The 20,793-nt window shown below is 41.1% G+C and overlaps 1 protein-coding gene across 1 annotated transcript; it reads left to right on the top strand.

Moving 5' to 3' along the window:
* The first annotated feature begins 4,175 nt into the window (after positions 1-4,175).
* Positions 4,176-20,365, top strand: LOC129853073 (cysteine sulfinic acid decarboxylase-like). Its single transcript, XM_055918746.1, has 16 exons — positions 4,176-4,254; positions 4,549-4,609; positions 7,517-7,617; positions 7,866-8,002; positions 9,641-9,767; positions 9,992-10,082; positions 10,172-10,394; positions 10,475-10,554; positions 10,659-10,713; positions 11,003-11,119; positions 11,614-11,678; positions 11,899-11,980; positions 15,422-15,621; positions 19,637-19,688; positions 19,780-19,869; positions 20,006-20,365. Exons 3-16 carry the CDS (start codon positions 7,533-7,535, stop codon positions 20,177-20,179), a joined length of 1,578 nt encoding a protein of 525 aa, XP_055774721.1. The 5' UTR covers positions 4,176-4,254; positions 4,549-4,609; positions 7,517-7,532; the 3' UTR covers positions 20,180-20,365.
* Positions 20,366-20,793: the final 428 nt, after the last annotated feature.

Raw genomic sequence — 20,793 nt, 5'->3', positions numbered from 1 at the left:
GCTGCCTCCAGCTGTTCCCATGGACGGTGATTCACTTTAGCCCATGGTCCTTCTCCGTTAAATATTTGCTCCCAACTCCACAAGTCCTGTATACTTCTCCGTTGCTCCAAATTACGCTGCTTGGTTCTGGAGATTTGGTGGGTGATTCTGTAACGGCAGTCCTCCTCCTCTACATCTGAAGAGGAGGAGTATTGAGGGAACCAAGGCGCAGCGTAGTGAAAAGACATATTTTATTAACGAAACACGAACTTGATTAAACTAACAAAAAACAACAAACGGTGTAGACAGACCTAGACGACGTACTACATAAAACAAGAAAAAACGCACGAATAGGAACATAGGCTACACAAACCGAACAAACCGTAAACAGTCCGAGTGGTGTACAGACACAGACACGGAAGACAATCACCCACAACGAACACTGTGACAACGCCTACCTAAATATGACTCTTAATTAGAGGAACGCCAAACACCTGCCTCTAATCAAGAGCCATACCAGGCAACCCAAAACCAACACAGAAACAGAAAACATAGAATGCCCACCCAACCTCACGTCCTGACCAACTAACACACATAACAAACTAACAGAAATAGGTCAGGAACGTGACATTCTGACTGAGACATACAAAGAGTTACAGTAATCCAGGTATGAGGAAATAAAAGCATGTATAAGCCTAGAGTTTCAAGTTTGGGTTGATTTCAATTTAATCTATGAGGTAATAATTCATATTTTGGACTCACGTCTCCCTCTCAACCAAAAATCGAGATGATTAAGTTGTATATATAAACAAAATATCTGCAATTGTATTCCCATTAGAACTTTGTTGTGCTTTTAAATCATTTCGAGTGCAGTGATAACACATTAACCAAAATTCAGACATGTTTTTCCATTGGAATTTGGTTGTGTTTTTAGATGGTTGAAAGCAAAGTGATAACACATTGGGAATTCAACAAACTTGTGGCTCTTTTTTTGAGCGGGTGAATATAGGTCTCAACCAAATATTACCCAATTGTGGTGTGCCCAGTGGGGTCATTTTACCTTATGTCACCCTTCATCCACAAGCCTAGAAATGGAATGGTCAGGCTCAACACAACACTGCATTGTCATTACATGATAAGAATATAGACTTTGTACTGGGGATTTTCCACTTGGGGATTTTCCACTGCTTTACCTAAAAGCCTCGGACTTTTGTGTTTCCACCTCCACAGCTCCTAGTGATGGGAAGTTCGGCTTTTTTTACTGACTCTGATCTGTTCAACTTGTTCAGTCAAAATAACAAATCTTTCAAATCATTTCATTCATTAATGCCCAGAGCACGCAGGACCCCCTACCAGCGAACGCTGAACAAAAAATGTGAAAGAATCATAGGGGGCTTATTGGAACCATCATTTGTGACTAAGATTGCTTCAAACAATGTACATTTGTGTTAGGCATTTGTGTTAGGCACCCCGGCCACTTGAATACAAGAGCCCGCAGTATAGGCACTGTAGGCCGACTCCCCTCCTGTCTCACATTGTATTTTAAAAAGCTACACTTAATAACTAAACATATTAACCACGACTAGGCCAAAACAATAAGACACAGACATTACACAAAAACATTGTATGTTGCATTTAAAAACACTTGACTTGCCCAGACAACGAGAACCTCCCAAGGGGGTCTGAGCATGTGTACCTTACTGTGCTGGATGCATAGCTGATGCAAAGCCAACAGTAAGCAACTGCCTACGGTGCACTAAATTGGCTAATAGACTGGATAAGAGCAACAGCTATGCTGGGATTTGGCAACAAAAAAAACATGCTACAACGTGAGGCATGTTATATTCACAGAAGCACAGGGGAGAGGGTGACCACACCTAGAAACCAAGGTCATAATAGAAAACTAAAACGCAGACTAAATCTAGCCATGAAAAAACAATTTTGTAAACTGAATGAAAATAATTAACAGATATGTTTGAGAAACTAAAACAATAGTAACCCAAAGTATAATAACCTTATTTTATCTGGTTCCAGATTCTCTTCCTGTCTTCGTCGGTGGCGGCGGCCCTGCAATTTCAGCTTCAGCAGAGTACTGTGGCTTTCATACTCTTAAGGGTGATGCTAACTATGTTACTGTATGCTAACTATGTTATGTAACTATGCTATGTCGTTTCTGAGATTTACACAGTTACGACATACTGTGTTGTATATTTTCTGTTACCAGGTATGTTTTAAATGCTTTTTCTATCACCAGAAGCACGTGCAGAACCATGTAAGCACGTGCAGATGTCACGCGCTGACCTTAGAGATCCTTTTTATTTCTCTATTTTGGTTTGGTCAGGGCGTGAGTTGGGGTGGGCATTCTATGTTTTGTGTTCTATGTTTTCTGTCTTTGTGTCTGTACCAGACAGGACTGTTTCGTTTTGTTTCATTCTCTTTGTTATTTTGTTTAGTGTTCTGTTTTTATTAAATTAACATGAACACTTACCACGCTGCGCTTTGGTCCGACTACTCTTCATCTGACGACGAAAATCGTTACAGAACTACCCACCACCAAAGGACCAAGCAGCGTGGTGTAATGGACTCCTGGACATGGGAGGAGATCCTGGACGGGAAGGGACCCTGGAGGCAGGCTGGGGAGTATCGCCGTCCACAGGAGGAACTGGAGGCAGCTAAGGCTGAGCGACAACATTACTAGGGAACACGGCTGGCAAAGAAGCCTGAGAGGCAGCCCCCACATTTTTTGGGGGAGGGGGCACACGGGTTGGAGACCTGAGCCAACTCCCCGTGCTTACCGTGGCGGACGTCATACTCGTCAGGCACCGTGTTATGCGGTGGAGCGTACGGTGTCTCCAGTACGCGTTCTGCCAAACATACCCTCCTAAAACTGACTATCCTACCGATCCTTGACTTCGGCAATGTCATTTACAAAACAGCCTCCAACACTCTACTCATAAAATTGGATGCAGTCTATCACAGTGCCATCTGTTTTGTCACCAAAGCCCCATATACTACCCACCACTGCAACCTGTATGCTCTCATTGGCTGGCCCTCGCTTCATATTCATTGCCAAACCCACTGGCTCCAGGTCATCTATAAGTCTTTGCTAGGTAAAGCCCCGCCTTATCTCAGCTCACTGGTCACCATAGCAGCACCCACCCGTAGCACATGCTCCAGCAGGTATATTTCACTGGTCACCCCCAAAGCCAATTCCTCTTTTGGCCGCCTTTCCATTCAGTTCTCTGCTGCCAATGACTGGAATGAATTTCAAAAATCACTGAAGCTGGAGACTCATATCTCCCTCACCAACTTTAAGCACCAGCTGTCAGAGCAGCTCACAGATCACTGCACCTGTACATAGCCCATCTGTAAATAGCCCATACAACTACCTCATCCCCATACTGTTATTTATTTATTTGCTCCTTTGCACCCCAGTATCTGTAGTTGCACATTCATCTTCTGCACATCTATCACTCCTGTCTTTAATTGCTAAATTGTAGTTATTTCGCCACTATGGCCTATTTATTGCCTTACCTCCCTTATCTTACCTCATTTGCACACACTGTATATAAACTTTTTTTCTATTGTGTTATTGACTGTATGTTTTGTTTATTCCATGTGTAACTCTGTGTTGTTGTTTGTGTCGCACTGCTTTGCTTTATCTTGGCCAGGTCGCAGTTGTAAATGAGAACTTGTTCTCAACTAGCCTACCTGGTTAAATAAAGGTGAAATTTAAAAAATAAAAAAAACTGTAAAAACAAAAATTGTGTGTAAAAATGTTTTCAGAGTAAACTTGAATGACTAAAACCAGATATAAAGTATGTAGAAAAGATAATGGACCAATACATTTTTCAATAAGATCCTCTTTGAGAATTAACAATCACCTAAATAAAAGCTAGACAGTGAAGGAGAATCAACATTTTAAATGTATTCAGAATAATTTTTCTCATGGCATGGGGGTCTCATTGATTTTCTTATAATGCTTGAGTCACTCAGATAGCATAGGCCATAGCCAAATGTGTAAATTTGCAGCAAATGTGTTTTAAAACTGCAACATTTCATCTCCACCACATGGAAAAATGTGTAGAATTGCACGCAATTAGCTTTAAAACAGCTACATTGTGTCACTGCGGCCAACAGGCGGGCCTCGAAAATGTTCGGTCGGCAACAGCACCAATGACCACGTCCTTGGCCACGCCCACCACCTAAACCCCATTTTGATCCAGAAAAACTAACATTTTGGCACTATAGTGGAGAGCATCAGCCATATTCTCGGTGAGTATGTATGTTCTATATTTATAGTTGGAGTCCAGGGTCCTGGAAAGTTTTTTTTTAGGACAATAAGTTCATCTAGATGGACGTCATAGCCTTCAATATGTCTCTCCTTTTCATAGGCATCGATTAGATGGTTGCATTCAATACAAGGTCGTTTTTATTGATCTCAGTTTGTCAGTAGAGACTATTTAGTCATGAAAAGTACTTAGTTGTAGAATTGCATGAATTTTGTTTGTAGAAGGGCACGTTTTAAAAAAACGTTTTAAATAACCATCCTTAAACATGTCCTTCTAGCTGGGGTTGGGCTCTGGATGTGTGCAAAGAAAGAAGAAAAGCAGAATTGTCTTTTGTGAACGTGAGTATATTATTAGCCTAATGAATGACTATCCAACCTACTCATCACATTATCAATAGTAGGTCATTTCACATTAGTCTGCAAATTCGATGATGCATGCAATACTTTATCATAAAGGTGATTTTTATTTCGTTATTATTTTTTCTAACTTGAAACTCACGTGGCGCTTATGATTAGCTAGTTAGCTTAATTTTAACGTTAGCTACCAGCTGAACCGTAACTAAATTGCTTTTACGTTTAAATTTTAGCATAAATAAAATGTAGACTAATCTATGTAATCCCAAAGGTGATTATTTATCATGAGGGCGATAAACAATAACTATTAATGCTCCATACTCCAATACATTTCTGGTATTTTTTTTCATTTTTATAACTTGCGGAGGTGTAACGTTAGTTACATTTGAGGACACAAGCTCAAGTACATCGTACAAATATGAAAATATTAAATCTGAATTATGTATTTCCTATTCAGCAAAACATATAAGGCTTGAAGGTACTTGTATGTTTTCAAAATATAGTACAATCAAATTATAAAATGACTCACTAAGATTTTACCTTGCTTATAACTGTAAAATACATATTTGTATGTTTAGTCTTAGAGAACATTTGCATATTTTCTAAAGGTCTCTCTTGATCAACTTATGCTCCACACTTCTGAACATCAGACAGGGCTTTAGCTTGGCTTCCTGAACATATTAGGAACTGGCCTTTCAGCTCATATTAATATTGTCCGTCTATGAATAACCGAAAGTGTTATTTGTAAAAATATCTATACATTTTTTTTGATTACTTTGATAAAGTTTTCTATAAATCGATCTTTGAATGTGCTAGAGCGACGAACCCATCCTGCTTTGCTAGGATCAAAGGATTGCAGGCATGTGCATTGTTAGTGGCTGTGACCTAGGGTGTGTTCCTCTGACCAGGCGTTGTTGTTGCATGCCAGATATTACAACGCCTGGATAGGTATTTAATGTATCAGCTAATCACATCATATGTTATAGCAATTTGTCAGGCGATGACACTGTTAATGACGTAGCACGCAACCATTGGTTGATGCGTGCAATGTCTGAGCAGGGGAATGTGACCATCGCGTTTAGCCAGGAGTTGGACAGTTGGAAGAGCGACTGAAATGGTAGGCGAAACATCCCAGCATCAAGCGGTGTCAGATTTCACAGTCCGAGTCACACAGGCGAAAGACATAGACCAGAGGGGAGGAGGCGAAGCGACAGGGTCCACTCCAATTAAATCGGTCTGCTGGACAACAACTCCCATTTGATAGGGCGGATACAAGACCATCTCGTCATTATTTACAGTATTTCTGGATATATGGTGCTTTCAAAACAACTGGGAATTCTGATTTAAAACAAGGTCAAATCATGAAGTCGAATCTCTAGAAGGTTGCCTCAGTTTCTGACAAGGAATTCCATGTTTGATGACCTTTCAAAAGTATTTTTGGACTTTCCTGCAGTCAGCTTGCCAATTGCACTCTCCCTCAACTTGAGACATCTGTGGCATTGTGTTGTGCAACAAAACGGCACATTTTAGAGTGGCCTTTTATTGTCCCCAGCAGAAGGTGCACCTGTGTAATGATCATGCTGTTTAATCAGCTTCTTGATATGCCACACCTGTCAGGTGGATGGATTATCTTGGCAAAGGAGAAATGCCCACTAACAAGGATGTAAATATATTTGTGCCCAACATTTGAGAGAAGTTTTTGTGCGTCTGGAACATTTCTGGGAGCTTTTATTTCAGCTCATGAAACATGGATCCAACACTTTACATGTTGTTTTTATTTTTATTCAGTATAATTCAGCTATTTTAAAAAGATTGCTCTGCTATTAAGATTTTGGGTGCTGATGCATGCCAGATCTTACAACCCCTGGATAGGTATTTTAAGTATCAGCTAAGCACATCATATGTTATAGCAATCTGTCAGTCGATGACGTGGCACTCTACCATTGGTTGATGCATGCAACGTCTGAGCGGGGCAACGCAACCAATTACTGTAGGAGCATTTGGCTTGAGGAGACTCTGATCGCGTTCCCCTGCTCAGATGTTGCAAGCATCCATCAATGGTTGTGTGCTATGTCATCAACTGACAGATTGCTCTTACATATGATGATACTTCAAATACCTATCTAGGCGTTGTATGATCTGGCATGAGTCCAACACCTAGTCAGAGGAACGTGCCCAATTATACATGTTACTGCTCGGAATGGAGCAAGTCTAGGGTCTGTCTCGCACACTACCTACTAGGTAAGGTGACGCACGAGATTTGCATCTTTACTATACAATTATGTGTATATGCAGTAGAGGTCAACGATTATGATTTTTCAACTCCGATACCGATTTATTGGAGGACCAAAAAAAGCTGCTGCATATGCCCTGACTCTGCTTGCACAGAACGCAAGAGAAGTGACACAATTTCCCTAGTTAAAAGATATTCATGTTAGCAGGCAATATTAACTAATATAATAATTAAGCATCGATTATATGCAACGCAGGACGAACTAGATAACTACACATGGTTGATGATATTACTAGTTTAACTGGTGATTATGTTAAGATTGATAATTTTTCTAAGATAAGTTTAATGCTAGCTAGCACCTTATCCTGGCTCCTTGCTGCATTCGCATAACAGGTAGTCAGCCTGCCACGCAGTCTCCTCGTGGAGCGCAATTTAGTCGGCCATAATCGGTGTCCAAAAAGGCCGATTTACCGATTTTGTTATGAAAACTTGAAATCGACCCTAATTAATCAGCCATTCTGATTAATCGGTTGACCTCTAATATGCAGGTTATGTTTTGTTTTGCTTCTGTAAATGTATGTAGTGTAAATGACCCCAAAGAAATGTGTAATGTCAAGGGATGCATTTCCTCAATTGTTTCTGTTTGGTCTTATTTGCAGACTGTGGTTTTAAGTCATGAGTCACCTACCTAGATTCTGGAACCTGGGATGGTCTTCCTTTCTTGACTGGTGGAGTAATCAGAGTGCTGTTTCAGAGCAAGGTGATTTGGAATGTTTGTGTGTTATCTGACGGGAGGAATTGTGCACTGTCCAGGGTTCTCAACCTGTGACTAGATATCTACAATACCATGAATTTCTATTGTATAAAGACCTTAACCATGCAAAGAACTTGTTGGTAGTTCTAATGATTGACTTTAACTACTGACTCAACAATGCAGTATCATGAAACTACTACAACTCTATTCAACCCTCTCTCCTTTTTCCTGGTTGGACTATGGGACAACTACAGGACCTTCTCCCGTGTATGGTCAGCAGAATATGAATGAACCTCTTCTGGACAACAGTGAAGGCCAGCTCTTCCTGACCGAGGCTTTTAAAGTCATCATTGAGGAGGTGCTATGTAAAGGCACAGACGTCAAAGAGAAGGTCTCACATCCCTGTTAATTGTCTAATCTCTAGCCTAACATGCCTGTTCTCTGCATTGTGCCATATAGAGTGCCTTCAGAAAGTGTTTATACCCTTTGACTTATTCCACGTTTTGTTGTTACAGCCTAAATTCATAATGGCATTCAATATTTTATTTATCACCTTTCTACCCACAATACCCCATAATGACAAAGTGAAAACAAGTTGTTGCAATTTTATTGAAAATTAAGTACAGACATTTTTTATTTGCATAAGTGTTCACACCCCTAAGTCAATATTTTGTAGACGCAGCTTTGGTGGCGATTACAGCTGTGAGTCTTTTTGAGTAAGTCTCTAAGAGCTTTGCACACCTGGATTTTACAATATTTGTTTACTTAATTCTTAAAATAATTCTTCAAGGTCTGTCAAGTTGATTGTTGATCATTGCCAAAATTAACCATGCCACTCGGGAACATTCCATGTCTTGGTAAGCAACTCCAGTGTAGAGTTGTCCTTGTGTTTTAGGTTATTGTCCTGCTGAAAGGTGAATTAGTATCCCAGTGTATATTGGAGAGCAGACTGAACCAGGGTTTTGTCTAGGATTTTGCCAGTGCTTATACCTGTGTTCCGTTTCTTTTTATCCTGAACTTCTATGTCCTTGTCGATGATAATCATACCCATAACATGATGCAACCACTACTATGCTTGAAAATATGAAGAGTGGTACTTGGTGACGTGTTGTTTTGGATTTACCCCAAACATAGTGCTTTGTATTCAGGACAAAAAGTTAATTTCTTTGCCAATTTTCTTTTTTTTCCCAGTGTTACTTAAGTGCCCTGTTGCAAACAGGATGCATGTTTTGGAATATTTTTTTTATTCTGTATAGGCTTCTTTCTTTTCACTCTGTCATTTAGGTTAGTATTGTGGAGTAACTACATCCTCAGGTTTCTCATCAAAACCATGAATCTCTTTTTACTCCTGAACTTATTTAGGCTTGCCATGACAAAGGGGTTGAATACTTTTAGAGTCAAGGCATTTCAGCTTATGCAACAAAATGTGGAAGAAGTTGAGGGGTGGGAATACTTTTTGAAGGCACTATATTGTTAGGTTTTTTGCCGCACAAGCCTTTTGGTAAGTCCTGAGTAACATACCTGTCCTGGTGGGTCATGTAGCAAAATTGTTTAGGAAACACTGGGCCTGTACCGGTAGGTAGCCTAGTGGCATCCCTAGCTCTGTCCAGGTTGCTAGATCAAATCCCCGAGCTGACAAGATAAAAATATGTCGTTCTGCCCCTGAACCAGGCAGTTAACCCACTGTTTCTAGGCCGTCATTGTAATTAAGAATTTGTTCTTAACTGACTTGCCTAGTTAAATAAATACAAAAATAAACGCAAAAAATAAATGCAATTCCACAGTAAGTGACAGAGTTTTCACTTTAAAACGTATGGCAAACAAAAACCAATGATTGCTAAGTTAACCAGACCATACTACTCTATGCACAAGGACTACTTTTAACAGTTTCCACAGAATTTTACAAAAACACATTTACTTGAAGAGTGCCGATGCAAAGTTTGGTAAAAGAATGATGATTTGTTCCATAGTTGTTACTCAGTGCTGTATTTTGATGGGTTGCCTGTGCTTGTTATACCCCTGGTCACAGGTGTGTGAGTGGCGTGAGCCAGAGGAGTTAGCTGCTCTGCTAGATTTGGAGCTGCGAGAGAATGGGGAACCGCAACACCAGCTGCTGCAGAGAATACGGGATGTGGCCAAGTACAGTGTCAAGACCAGTAAGTCACCCCCCCCCCCCTCATCCCTAGCTCTGTCCAGGTTGTTAGGGCGGTTTGCTGCTAGCCGCACTAGCGCCTTGGACCAGAGCTAACCCGACCCCACAGGGAAACATTAGACAGAGCGAGATGAGTGTGGTTTTGGTTACATTAGATTCTTGGTAAATGCAATCGCTTGGGACGGTCCTGAATGCATGCACTACAGTAAAGAGCATATCTCTTTCCAGATCATCCGCGGTTCTTCAATCAGCTCTTTGCCGGGGTGGACTACCATGCCTTGACAGGACGATTCCTTACGGAGGCTCTTAACACTAGCCAGTAGGAGAAAGCAATATTTATATGCACATATACATACCATAAAGTATGTTTTGGTATGAAGATGCTTGTGATGGACTGTTCTTTTACAGGTATACCTATGAGGTGGCTCCAGTGTTTGTCCTGATGGAAGACGAAGTACTCTCCAAGCTACGTTCTCTAGTTGGGTGGGCAGAGGGAGATGGCATCTTCTGCCCAGGCGGTACCATGTCTAACATGTATGCCATGAACGTAGCACGCTACCGGGCCTTCCCAGAAGTAAAACTAAAGGGAATGTGGTCCCTCCCTCGACTGGCTGTCTTTACATCTCAACAGGTGGGGAAAACGGATTGTATGGTTGAAGTAATACACTGTTCAACTTTCCATTCATTCATTCTACCCAAACTTTCCTCCAGAGCCACTACTCTGTGATGAAAGCGGCTGCATTTCAGGGTATTGGGACCGAGAACGTGTTTAAGGTCAAAGTGGATGATGGGTAAAGTGATCAGAACCTTTCCTTGTGACTCTTGTCAGACATCTCATCATTCTTAGGCATACATGATTCACAGATTTTAACACATGCTATCTGTTGTCCTACAGGGGTTGCATGATTCCAGAAGACCTTGCTGAGACAATTGAGCTGGCGAAATCTCAAGCAAGTTTACTGTTTACCTTTTTAATTTACTGTGTAAATTCTATTTTATGTGCTGTGATATTCAGTATTTATACCAATAACAGTAGGAATTGCCAATAGACTACTAGGAATTGCTGATAGACAATCAGTGATATCTTGCACAAGGATCTGATGAATTCTTAGTACTCTATTAGCTTTTAAAATATTTTATCTGCAATTCCTAGTAGTCTGTCGGCAATGCACATATCACACTACAAGGCACCAAGTAGAGATGCAAGGGCATCTTTCATTACCCCTCTTCACCTACCAGGGGGCAGTGCCATTCTTTGTCCATGCCACGTCAGGAACGACTGTACAAGGCGCCTTTGACCCACTGGAGCCAATCGCTGACATCTGTGACAGACAGGGGTTGTGGATGCATGTTGATGTGAGTAAAAAAAAGAAGATCTTTCACTCCAGAATCAAACTTTGTCCAATGTTTTCAGACAACAAAAGTAGTCTTCTGTCAAGATGATGCCCGACGGCATCTATTATGTTGATCAAAACTTCATTACCCCATTCCCAAAAGAATGTAAAAGATAGCCCTGTCTAATTTACATCCTTTTCAACAGTTGACCATCTTTCCTGTGTATTTTGACCTGAAGAATACAGATGTAGGATCTTAATTTGAGCCAGTTTGCTATAGCAGGAAAATAATCTTGCAGCAACAGGAAATGTGAATTATTTGGATTAGAATTAATGGATTTTTTGCGTTTCTCATAAGGGCAAATCAAGTCTGAATGAATTTCAGACGCCTTTTTAAACCTCAAATACATTACAAATGAAAGTTTCCTGCGTTGCACGAAAGTTCTTCTGCAACAGGGTAATCAAATTAAGATCCTACATCTGTACTGACTGGCATTCTCTTGTGGTTTGGCACAGGCAGCCTGGGGAGGGAGTGTTCTCTTCTCAAAGGAACACAAACATCTCATGAGAGGAGTTGAGAGGTAGGATTGCATGCTCAGAATACAGTTACCGGAATTAAGTCGTACACAAAACATCTAAATGTGCCGCTGCTGCAAAAAAGCTTTAAGATGAATTCGGCCAATGTGTGTGCTAGTGTACCAAAGTATAGATTAGGTGTCTTGATTTCTCGCATGACTGGTCAAGTCTTCCGAATGGCTCAACATATGACTTTGACTCGAGTAATGATGTGTTTGTGATCAGAGCCGATTCAGTGACTTGGAATCCACACAAGATGATGCTGACGGGCTTGCAGTGTTCAGCCATTCTGCTCAAGGACACCACAGTAAGACACCCCTTTCACGACATCCGCACCAAAGGGTTGTTCTTGCGATGCGATGACATTTGCGTCCCTTGCCTTTGCAACCATAGAAATCACTTTAAAATGACAACTATTTACACATCATACATGTTTTTGTTTATAGTGAACTGTTTTGTCAATGATAAAATGTAATGCAAGTCCTTTATCTTTGTTTAAAGGGATTTTTGTGCAATTAATCCGTTTTGTTCTACTTACCCATCGTCAGATTAACTCCTGGATACAATTTTTATGTCGACATGCAGTATTGGCTGCGGATCCGATTTTTCTTGATCCATATTCCCAGGGTCTAATGGTCTCAACACGTCTGTGCATGTGCGGGATTCTCTACTTGCGCACAATCTCTGCTCTACTTGTACGGAACAAGCTACTCTGAATGGTGTTCGTTTCAATAAATTCAGAGCAAAGCTGAATCAATGTCTGCAAGATCACATAATGATAGTAGGCCTTTTGTACATAACGGAACCAAATATAATAGCATAGTATAATGTTAATGTCTAAAAAAAAAAAAAAACTTGCGTGTGTGCGCCACTAGGCAAAATGTGATTTTGATTGAAACAAAACACAGGTATGCTACAGTTTGTTAATGCCATCAACTCTAAAAATCCACTCACTGTACGTAATTGAAAAACTACATAACTAACATCTAAATGCATATTCCCATGAAACTGATTGAGATCAAATGGTTGGCAGGTAGATGCTGGTTGTTTCATCAGTAAAACTTTATAATTCACGATTATAATTCACGATTGACAGTGAGAAATGTGAAGGTAGGGTGACTACAACAATGTGTGTAAAGATATATATATATATATATCTATATATATATATATATATATATATATATCTATATATCTATATATCTATCTATCTATCAGTGATGAAAAAGTACTCATTTGTCATATTTGAGTAAAAGTAAAGATGCCTTAATAGAAATGACTTAAGTAAAAGTGAGTCACCCAGTAAAATACTACAACTAAATTTTAAAGATACTTAAGTATCAAAAGTTTGTTTTTTAAAATAAAAAAGTGGTTTATTATATAAAGTAAACAAGATTTACAGATAGCCAGGGGCATGCTCCAACACTTTTACAAATGAAGCATGTGTTTAGTGAGTCCACCAGATCAGAGGCAGTCGGGATGACATGGGATGTTCTCTTGATAAGTGTGTGAATTAGACAATTTTGTCCAGTCCTGCTAAGCATGAGGCGGTGCACAATTTGGCCCAGCATCGTCCGGGTTAGGGGAGGGTTTGGCTGGCCGGGATGTCCTTGTCCCATTGCGCTCCAGCAACTCCTTGTGGCGGGCCGGGTGCAGTGCACGCTGACTTTGGTCGCCAGTTGTACGGTGTTTCCTCCAACACATTGGTGCGGCTGGCTTCCAGGTTAAGCGGGCAGTGCGACTTGGCAGGGTCGTGTTTCGGCGGACGCATGGCTCTCGGGTCCGTACGGGAGTTGCAGCGATGGGACAAGATTGTAACTACCAATTGGATATCACGAAAAGGGGTAAAAAAAGTGAAGTAAAAAATATAAATTGTAATGTACAGATTCCCCAACAAACAACTTTAGTACTTACCGGTAAGTATTTTTACTTGAGTACTTTACACTACTGATATTAAAGGCAATTACATTTTATTTATTTTTCAAGATAAATGTCCCTAAGTTGTATGTCATTGGTGTTGCCGTCTTGAAAATCACTCATTACAAAGGTGCACTACATTACCAAAAGTATGTGGACACCTGCTCGTCAAACATCTCATTTCAAAATCATGGGCATTAATATGGAGTTGGTACCCCCATGTTGCTGCTATAACAGCCTCCTCTCTTCTGGTTAGGCTTTCCACTAGATGTTGGAACATTGCTGCAGGGACTTGTTTCCATTCAGCCACAAGAGCATTAGTGAGGTCAGGCACTGATGTTGTGCGATTAGACCTGGCTCACAGTTGGCGTTCCAATTCATTCCAAAGGTGTTGAATGGGGTTGAGGTCAGGGCTCTGTGCAGGCCAGGCATGTTCTTCCACATGATTTTGACAAACCATTTATTTATGGACCTCACTTTGTGCACGGGGGCATTGTCATGCTTAAACAGGAAACACCAAACTGTTGCCACAAAGTTGGAAGCACAGAATCGTCTAGAATGTCATTGTATTATTTCCGTTATTTCTCTTCACTGGAACTAAGGGCCCTAGCCCGAACCATGACAAACGGCCCCAGACCATTATTCCTCCTCCACCAAACTTTACTGTTGGCACTGATTTTGGGTCAGTAGCGTTCTCCTGGCGTCCGCCAAACCCAGATTGGTTAAGCGTGATTCACCACTCCAGAGAATGCGTTTCCACTGCTCCAGAATCCAATGGCGGTGAGATTTACACCACTCCAGCCAACGCCTGGCATTGTGCATGGTGATCTTAGGCTTGTGTGCAGCTCCCAACGAACAGTTCTTGTGTTGACGTTGCTTCCAGAGACAGTTTGGAAACTCGGTAGTGAGTGTTGCAACTGAGGACGGGCGTTTTTTACATGCTTCAACACTCGGCGGTCCTGTTCTGGAGCTTGTGTGACCTACCACTCCGTGGCTGAGTCGTTCCTCCTAGACGTTTCCATTTCACAATAACATCACTTTTAGTTGACTGGGGCAGCTTTAGCTGGGCAGAAATTTGACAAGCTGACTTGTTGGAAAGGTGGCATCCTATGACGGTGCCATGTTGAAAGTCACTGAGCTCTTCAGTAAGGTCATTCTACTGCCAATGTTTGTACATTTTATACACGTCAGCAATGGGTGTTGCTGAAATGGTCGGATCCACTAATTTGAAGGGGTGTCCACATACTTTTGTGAGCATTCCCTCCAGTAGTCAACTGTAATCGGGGGAGGGGGTCTATTTTAAAGAAAATGGCTTATCACTTCCTTTCATGTCATAAATTTGAAGATTCCGTTTATAATTTGGTAGCCTGGTTGCTAGTGTTTTTAGCGAACACTCCATGTTATGTGACACTGAGTGGAATGTTAGCTAAAAAGTCCAATTTGGTGTCCAAAAAAAGGGAAATTACATTGAGAAAATTGTGAGGATATTGTAGTGACCCGCATAGATGGACTGCTATGTGTGTCTGAGTTACATTGTTCCCTTGTGTTGTTGTGGTACTTTACCAGTACCCAGGTTTCGTGGGGTCTGGCATGCCAGTAAACCTGCTCTTTGCCAAACAAAGGAATTCCTGGAACGTTCCAGTACCACGGGTCCTTGGGGTTGGGCAGGGGACTGGGCACCACAGGTTTAAAGACCATGCTTTCTATAGTTCTCCTTCTTTCCTGTCGTGACAGTTTGATACCTGTTTGTCTTTTCAGTTATGACCGGTCTGTTGACATTTTTTTTTTTGTTAAATCTCAACTATTCTTGATCTCTTCCCCTTTTCCACAGCACCTATTGAAACATTGCCACAGTGCGGATGCAAAGTACCTTTTCCAGCAGGACAAGTTCTATGACACGAGTCTGGACACTGGGGACAAGTCGATACAGTGTGGCCGTAAGGTTGACTGCCTGAAGCTGTGGTTGATGTGGAAAGCTGTTGGGTCAAAAGGCTTGGAAGAGCGTGTTGACAGGGCTTTCGCCCATACAAGGTACAAACATAGACATTCACAAACCTACTGCTGTAAGTCTGACTAGTAAAGCTCCTTACTTAAAACACTTTAGAGCTGTCATTTAAAAAAAATATATATATATCGAATCTACAGTACAGTCAAGTTTGGACACCTACTCATTCAAGGGTTTTTCTTTATTTTTACTATTTTCTACATTGTAGAATAATGGCGAAGACATCAAAACGATGAAATAACACACATGGAGTCATGTAGTAACCAAAAAAGTGTTATATTATATACAAATATATTTGATTAAGTAGCCACACTTTGCCTTGATGACAGCTTTGCACACTCTTGGCATCTCTCAACCAGCTTTACCTGGAATGATTTTCCAACAGTCTTGAAGGAGTTCCCACATATGCTAAGCACTTGTTGGCTGCTTTTCCTTCACTCTGTGGTCCAACTCATCCCAAACCATCTCAATTGGGTTGAGGTTGGGTGATTGTGGAGGCCAGATCATTTGATGCAGTACTCATCACTCTCTTTGGTCAAATAGCTCTTACACAGCCTGAAGCTGTGTTGGTCATTGTCCTGTTGAAAAACAACAAATGATAGTCCCACTAAGCGCAAACCAGATGGGATGGTGTATCGCTGCAGAATGCTTAAATGTGCCTGGAATTCTAAATAAATCAGACAGTAAATCACAGACCCCCTCACCATCACACCACCACCTCCATGCTTCACGGTGGGAACCACACATGCAGAGATCATCCGTTCACCTACTCTGTGTCTCTCAAAGATACAGCAGTTTGAGTTTATTTATTTTTTGCAGGGACAGTGCACATTAATCAACGTTTCAGTAAAAGTGCCGGTTTTAGCCAGGCGGCTAGTTTTCAACCGCAGTCCCTGGGCAGGTTATTAAAAACAATTACAATACAGACCATCAATGAGCAGTGAGCACACGCAGAGCAACATAGGACAAGCAAGACATAGCATACAGACAGAGCAACATAGCACAAAAAGCAACAAGACAAAATCTATAAAAGCAACAGTGTTTCCACACCTCACAAGCTACAGACATGGAAAGCGGCAATACACAGCTAGGGATTATGTTCACAAATCCGATTGACCTTTAGCCATGTCGTCATGTTTTTTGTGAAAGTGTAATAGGTGGTGCAGTTGTGTGTGTCTGGCAGTGTATTCCAGACATGGGAAGCTCTCAAAAGAGAAAGCGGATTTACTAAAGGTGCTTTTCATTAAGGGAACTATACAGTCACCTCTCATGGCAGACCTTGTGGATCTGCTGCCATATGTTTTGGGTTTTCTGTTTAACAAAAATACTGAGTGGAGGGGGAGCCAGGCCATTTAGGATCTTGAATACAAGACGTGTCGGTGTATTACACAAGATTTTCCCAACTCAGGAGCTCATGCTTTCTGAGGATGTAACAGTGATGATGGCCTATCAAGCACTTTGAGAGCCTGTTTGTAGACAGACTGAATGGGTTTTAATGTTGTACAGCAAGCTTGGGCCCAACTAGTCAAGCAGTATGTTAAGTGGGGGAGTATCAAAGATTTGAAGTACAGTGTTGCTACCTCCTGTATCAAACAATTTCGTATAAATCGGAAATTAGCTAGGTTGAATTTGGTTATTTGAATGACCTTTTTCACCTGCTTTTTAAAAGAGAGGTTGGAATCAAGTATGATGCCAAGGTACTTAAAATCAGATACCACCTGGAGCTTCTTCCCTGACACACAGACATCTGGCTCAGTAGCATCTGTTGTCGTCTTTGTGAAGAACATGCAGACAGTTTTTTTTTCACATTGAGATGCAAACACGAGTCACTGAGCCACTTTGTAACCTGGACCATTACAGTAGTGAGTTCTTGTGCAGCTAGTTGTTTGCTCTTTGCATGCACGTATCACTGTATCATCTGCATACATTTGAACTTCAGTCCCAGTACAGACAGAAGGTAGATCATTAATGTACAGGCTGAACAGGAGGGGCCCCAGTATTGACCCTTGGGGCACACCCACATCATCGCTAAGAGTGAGCGACAGCTCATTGCTCTCTCTGACACACTGAGTTCTGCCTTTAAGGTATGATTTCATCCATCTCAAGGCATCGGGGGACAAGTTGAACTTGGACAATTTTGTGATGAGAATCTCATGGTTAACAGTATTAAAAGCCTTCCTTAGGTCCAGAAACACAGCCCCAACATCGCCCCCTTTGTCCATCTTGGACTTCACATTTTCCAGAAGAAAGCAGTTGGCTGTTTCTGTGGAGTGTTTCGCTTTGAAACCAAACTGCGTGGAGTGTAATGTGAAGGGGCTGTTGAGGTGGGCAATCAGTTGTTCTGCTACACACTTTTCAGCAACCTTTGACACCACAGGTAGTATACTAATGGGCCTGTAGTTACTCACGTCAGCAGGGTCACCCGATTTAAAGATGGCCAACTTCCATACCCTTGGAAACACCCCCAGACCAATAGATGTGTTGGTGACCTTAGTAATGTGGCCGATGAGTGACTCTTTGTAGTTTTTAAGAAAGGTAGAGTCCAGCCCAAACACATCTTTGGCTTTAGAGTTCTTTAGTGAGCTAATCACTTTGTTCAACTCTGACTCAGAAACCTCCCTTATAATGAAGACAGGTTGAGCGTCATTTACTAGCACTGAGCCCAAGAAACCAGTGGAGGGGTTCTGTGTCAGTTCCCTGACAGTCAATAAAGTAGGAATTGAAGGCTATTGCTATTTCGACTGCATCCTGTGTTAGATTGTTATTCACAATGATTTCTAGTCTTTTTGCAGTATTACTATGGTCTTTCCCTGTTAACTTTTTTAGATTCTCCCAGATCAATTTAGAATTTCCCTTTGCTTCACCAATTATGTTAATAAAAAAAGTTTGCCTTGGCCTGTCTGATTTTTCTTTCATCACCTTATTTCTCAACATGGTAAACCTATGTCAGTCATGCTCTAATTAGAATTTTAGGACTGTTTTTAGAGCTTAATCTCGTTCTTTCATCAATTTCCAGATTTCTCCATTTTAGCCAAGGAAGAGTGCTCTTGACCAGGTTTGGATTTGATTTTCTTTCGGAAACCATTTATTGTAGTCTGGATTGTGGATAGAACCTGACGAACCTGACTGAAGATATCATTCCAGTTAATTCCCTTAATTGCGTTTTCAAAATTATTTAATTCACTCTTAGGTATTCTTAGTTGGAACCAAAAATCTAAAATTTGAACTCTACAGACCAAAGGACAGATTTCCACCGGTCTAATGTCCATTGCTCGTGTTTCTTGGCCCAAGCAAGTCTCTTCTTATTATTGGTGTCTTTTAGTAGTGGTTTCGTTGCAGCAATTCGACCATGAAGGCCTGATTCACGCAGTCTCCTCTGAACAGTTAACGTTGATGTCTGTTACTTAAACTCTGTAGCATTTATTTGGGCTGCAATTTCTGAGGCTGGTAACTCTAATGAACTTAACCTCTGCAGCAGAAGTAACTCGGGGTCTTCCTTTCCTGTGGCGCTCCTCGCGAGAGCCAGTTTCATCATAGCGCTTGATGGTTTCTGTGACTGCACTTGAAGAAACTTTCAAAGTTCTTGAAATTTTCCGGATTGACTGACCTTCATGTCTTAGTAACAATGGACTGTTGTTTTTGTCTTTGCATATTTCAGCTGTTCTCCATAATATGGACTTGGTATTTTACCAAATAGTCCTATCTTCTGTATATCAGCCCTACCTTGTCACAACACAACTGATTGGCTCAAACGCATTAAGAAGGAAAAATTCCACAAATTAACTTTTAAGAAGGCACACCTGTTCAATATAATATAAAATAAATATATTTTGATTTAACTTTTTTTTTGGTTACTACATGATTGCATGTGTTATTTCATAGTTGATGTCTTCACTATTATTCTACAATGTAGAAAATACAAACAAACCAAAAAAAAACTTGCATAAGTAGGTGTCCAAACGTTTGCCTGGTATGTATGTCAATGAAAGACGTTTCAAATGTCGTGGAACACTGATCTCTGTGTTGACCGTCCAACCATAGATATCTGGTGGAGGAGATGAGGAGCAGAGAGGGCTTTGAGCTCATAGGGAAGGTGAGTCATTGTTTTAGCAAATGCATAGAAAACATTTTCTTCTCCCGTTTTTATCTCACCTATGTCTTCCCGCTTTTGTTCTGTTGAACAGCCGTTGTTTGTGAACGTGTGTTTCTGGTTCATACCACCCAGTCTGAGGGGAAAGGAGAACAGTCCAGACTACAATGACAGATTGTCAAAGGTTGGTGTGTGAAGTGCTTCCTATGATTCCAGTTATTTATTTTTTTACCTCAATTGCTATGATATATTCTACATTTAATCCAGTTTGTCTGTCTGGCTGATACAATGCTTCGGTGATCTTGTGTCTTCATCAATAGGTGGCTCCAGTGATTAAGGAGCGAATGATGAAGCAGGGTACTATGATGTTGGGCTACCAGCCTCAGGGTGAACGAGTCAACTTCTTCCGCATGATAGTAATCTCACCGCAGCTCTCCCACCAAGATATGACATTCTGTCTGAATGAGATTGAGAGGCTTGGGAATGATCTGTGATAGTATAATTATACCTAAATATAGTCTTGCATCTCCATTTATGTCATGGACTCTCAACAATATGTTAGTTTTTTTTTTACAATATGATCATTGTTTATCAGTCTAATGGCACTGATTGTGGACAAAGATGCCAAACAAAGTGTTTGAAATGTGGTATGTGACACCGTAATAAACCTAGTCCAGTGACTTATTGTATGGCCTACTTTATGTATTATTGGGTTGTAGAACATGATGTAGGAGATTCTTCTAAGAAATGCCCATGACAAATGCTGACGGAAGCCTGATCAGTGCAATGATACCTGGCGTAGACAGACAGGCAGAGGAGCCCATGGGCTGCAGCAGAACTCCATAGAGAAAGCATCCCTATATACACTGAACAAAAATATAAACGCACAATTTTGCAGTGCGACAGCATACGATCTCCTTTACATAGAGTTGATCAGGCTGTTGATTGTGGAATGTTTTCCCACTCTTAAATGGCTGTGTGAAGTTGCTGGATATTGGCAGGAGATGGAGCACAGGGCATCCCGAACATGCTCAATGGGTGACATGTCTTGGGTATGCAACTGGGACATTTTCAACTTCCAGGAATTGTGTACAGATCCTTGTGACAT

This window comes from Salvelinus fontinalis, chromosome 1, assembly GCF_029448725.1.
Source record: "Salvelinus fontinalis isolate EN_2023a chromosome 1, ASM2944872v1, whole genome shotgun sequence".
In the NCBI taxonomy this organism is placed as follows: domain Eukaryota; kingdom Metazoa; phylum Chordata; class Actinopteri; order Salmoniformes; family Salmonidae; genus Salvelinus; species Salvelinus fontinalis.
Note: the sequence above shows the minus strand (reverse complement) of the source record. Positions and strands in the feature narration are given on the sequence as shown.

Coding starts and splice junctions, on each gene's coding strand:
- LOC129853073 (XM_055918746.1), top strand. CDS start 7,533: ATGAGTCACCTACCTAGATTCTGGAACCTGGGATGGTCTTCCTTTCTT. Junction 8,003..9,640: donor GCACAGACGTCAAAGAGAAG/GTCTCACATCCC, acceptor CCCTGGTCACAG/GTGTGTGAGTGGCGTGAGCC. Junction 19,870..20,005: donor ACAATGACAGATTGTCAAAG/GTTGGTGTGTGA, acceptor CTTCATCAATAG/GTGGCTCCAGTGATTAAGGA.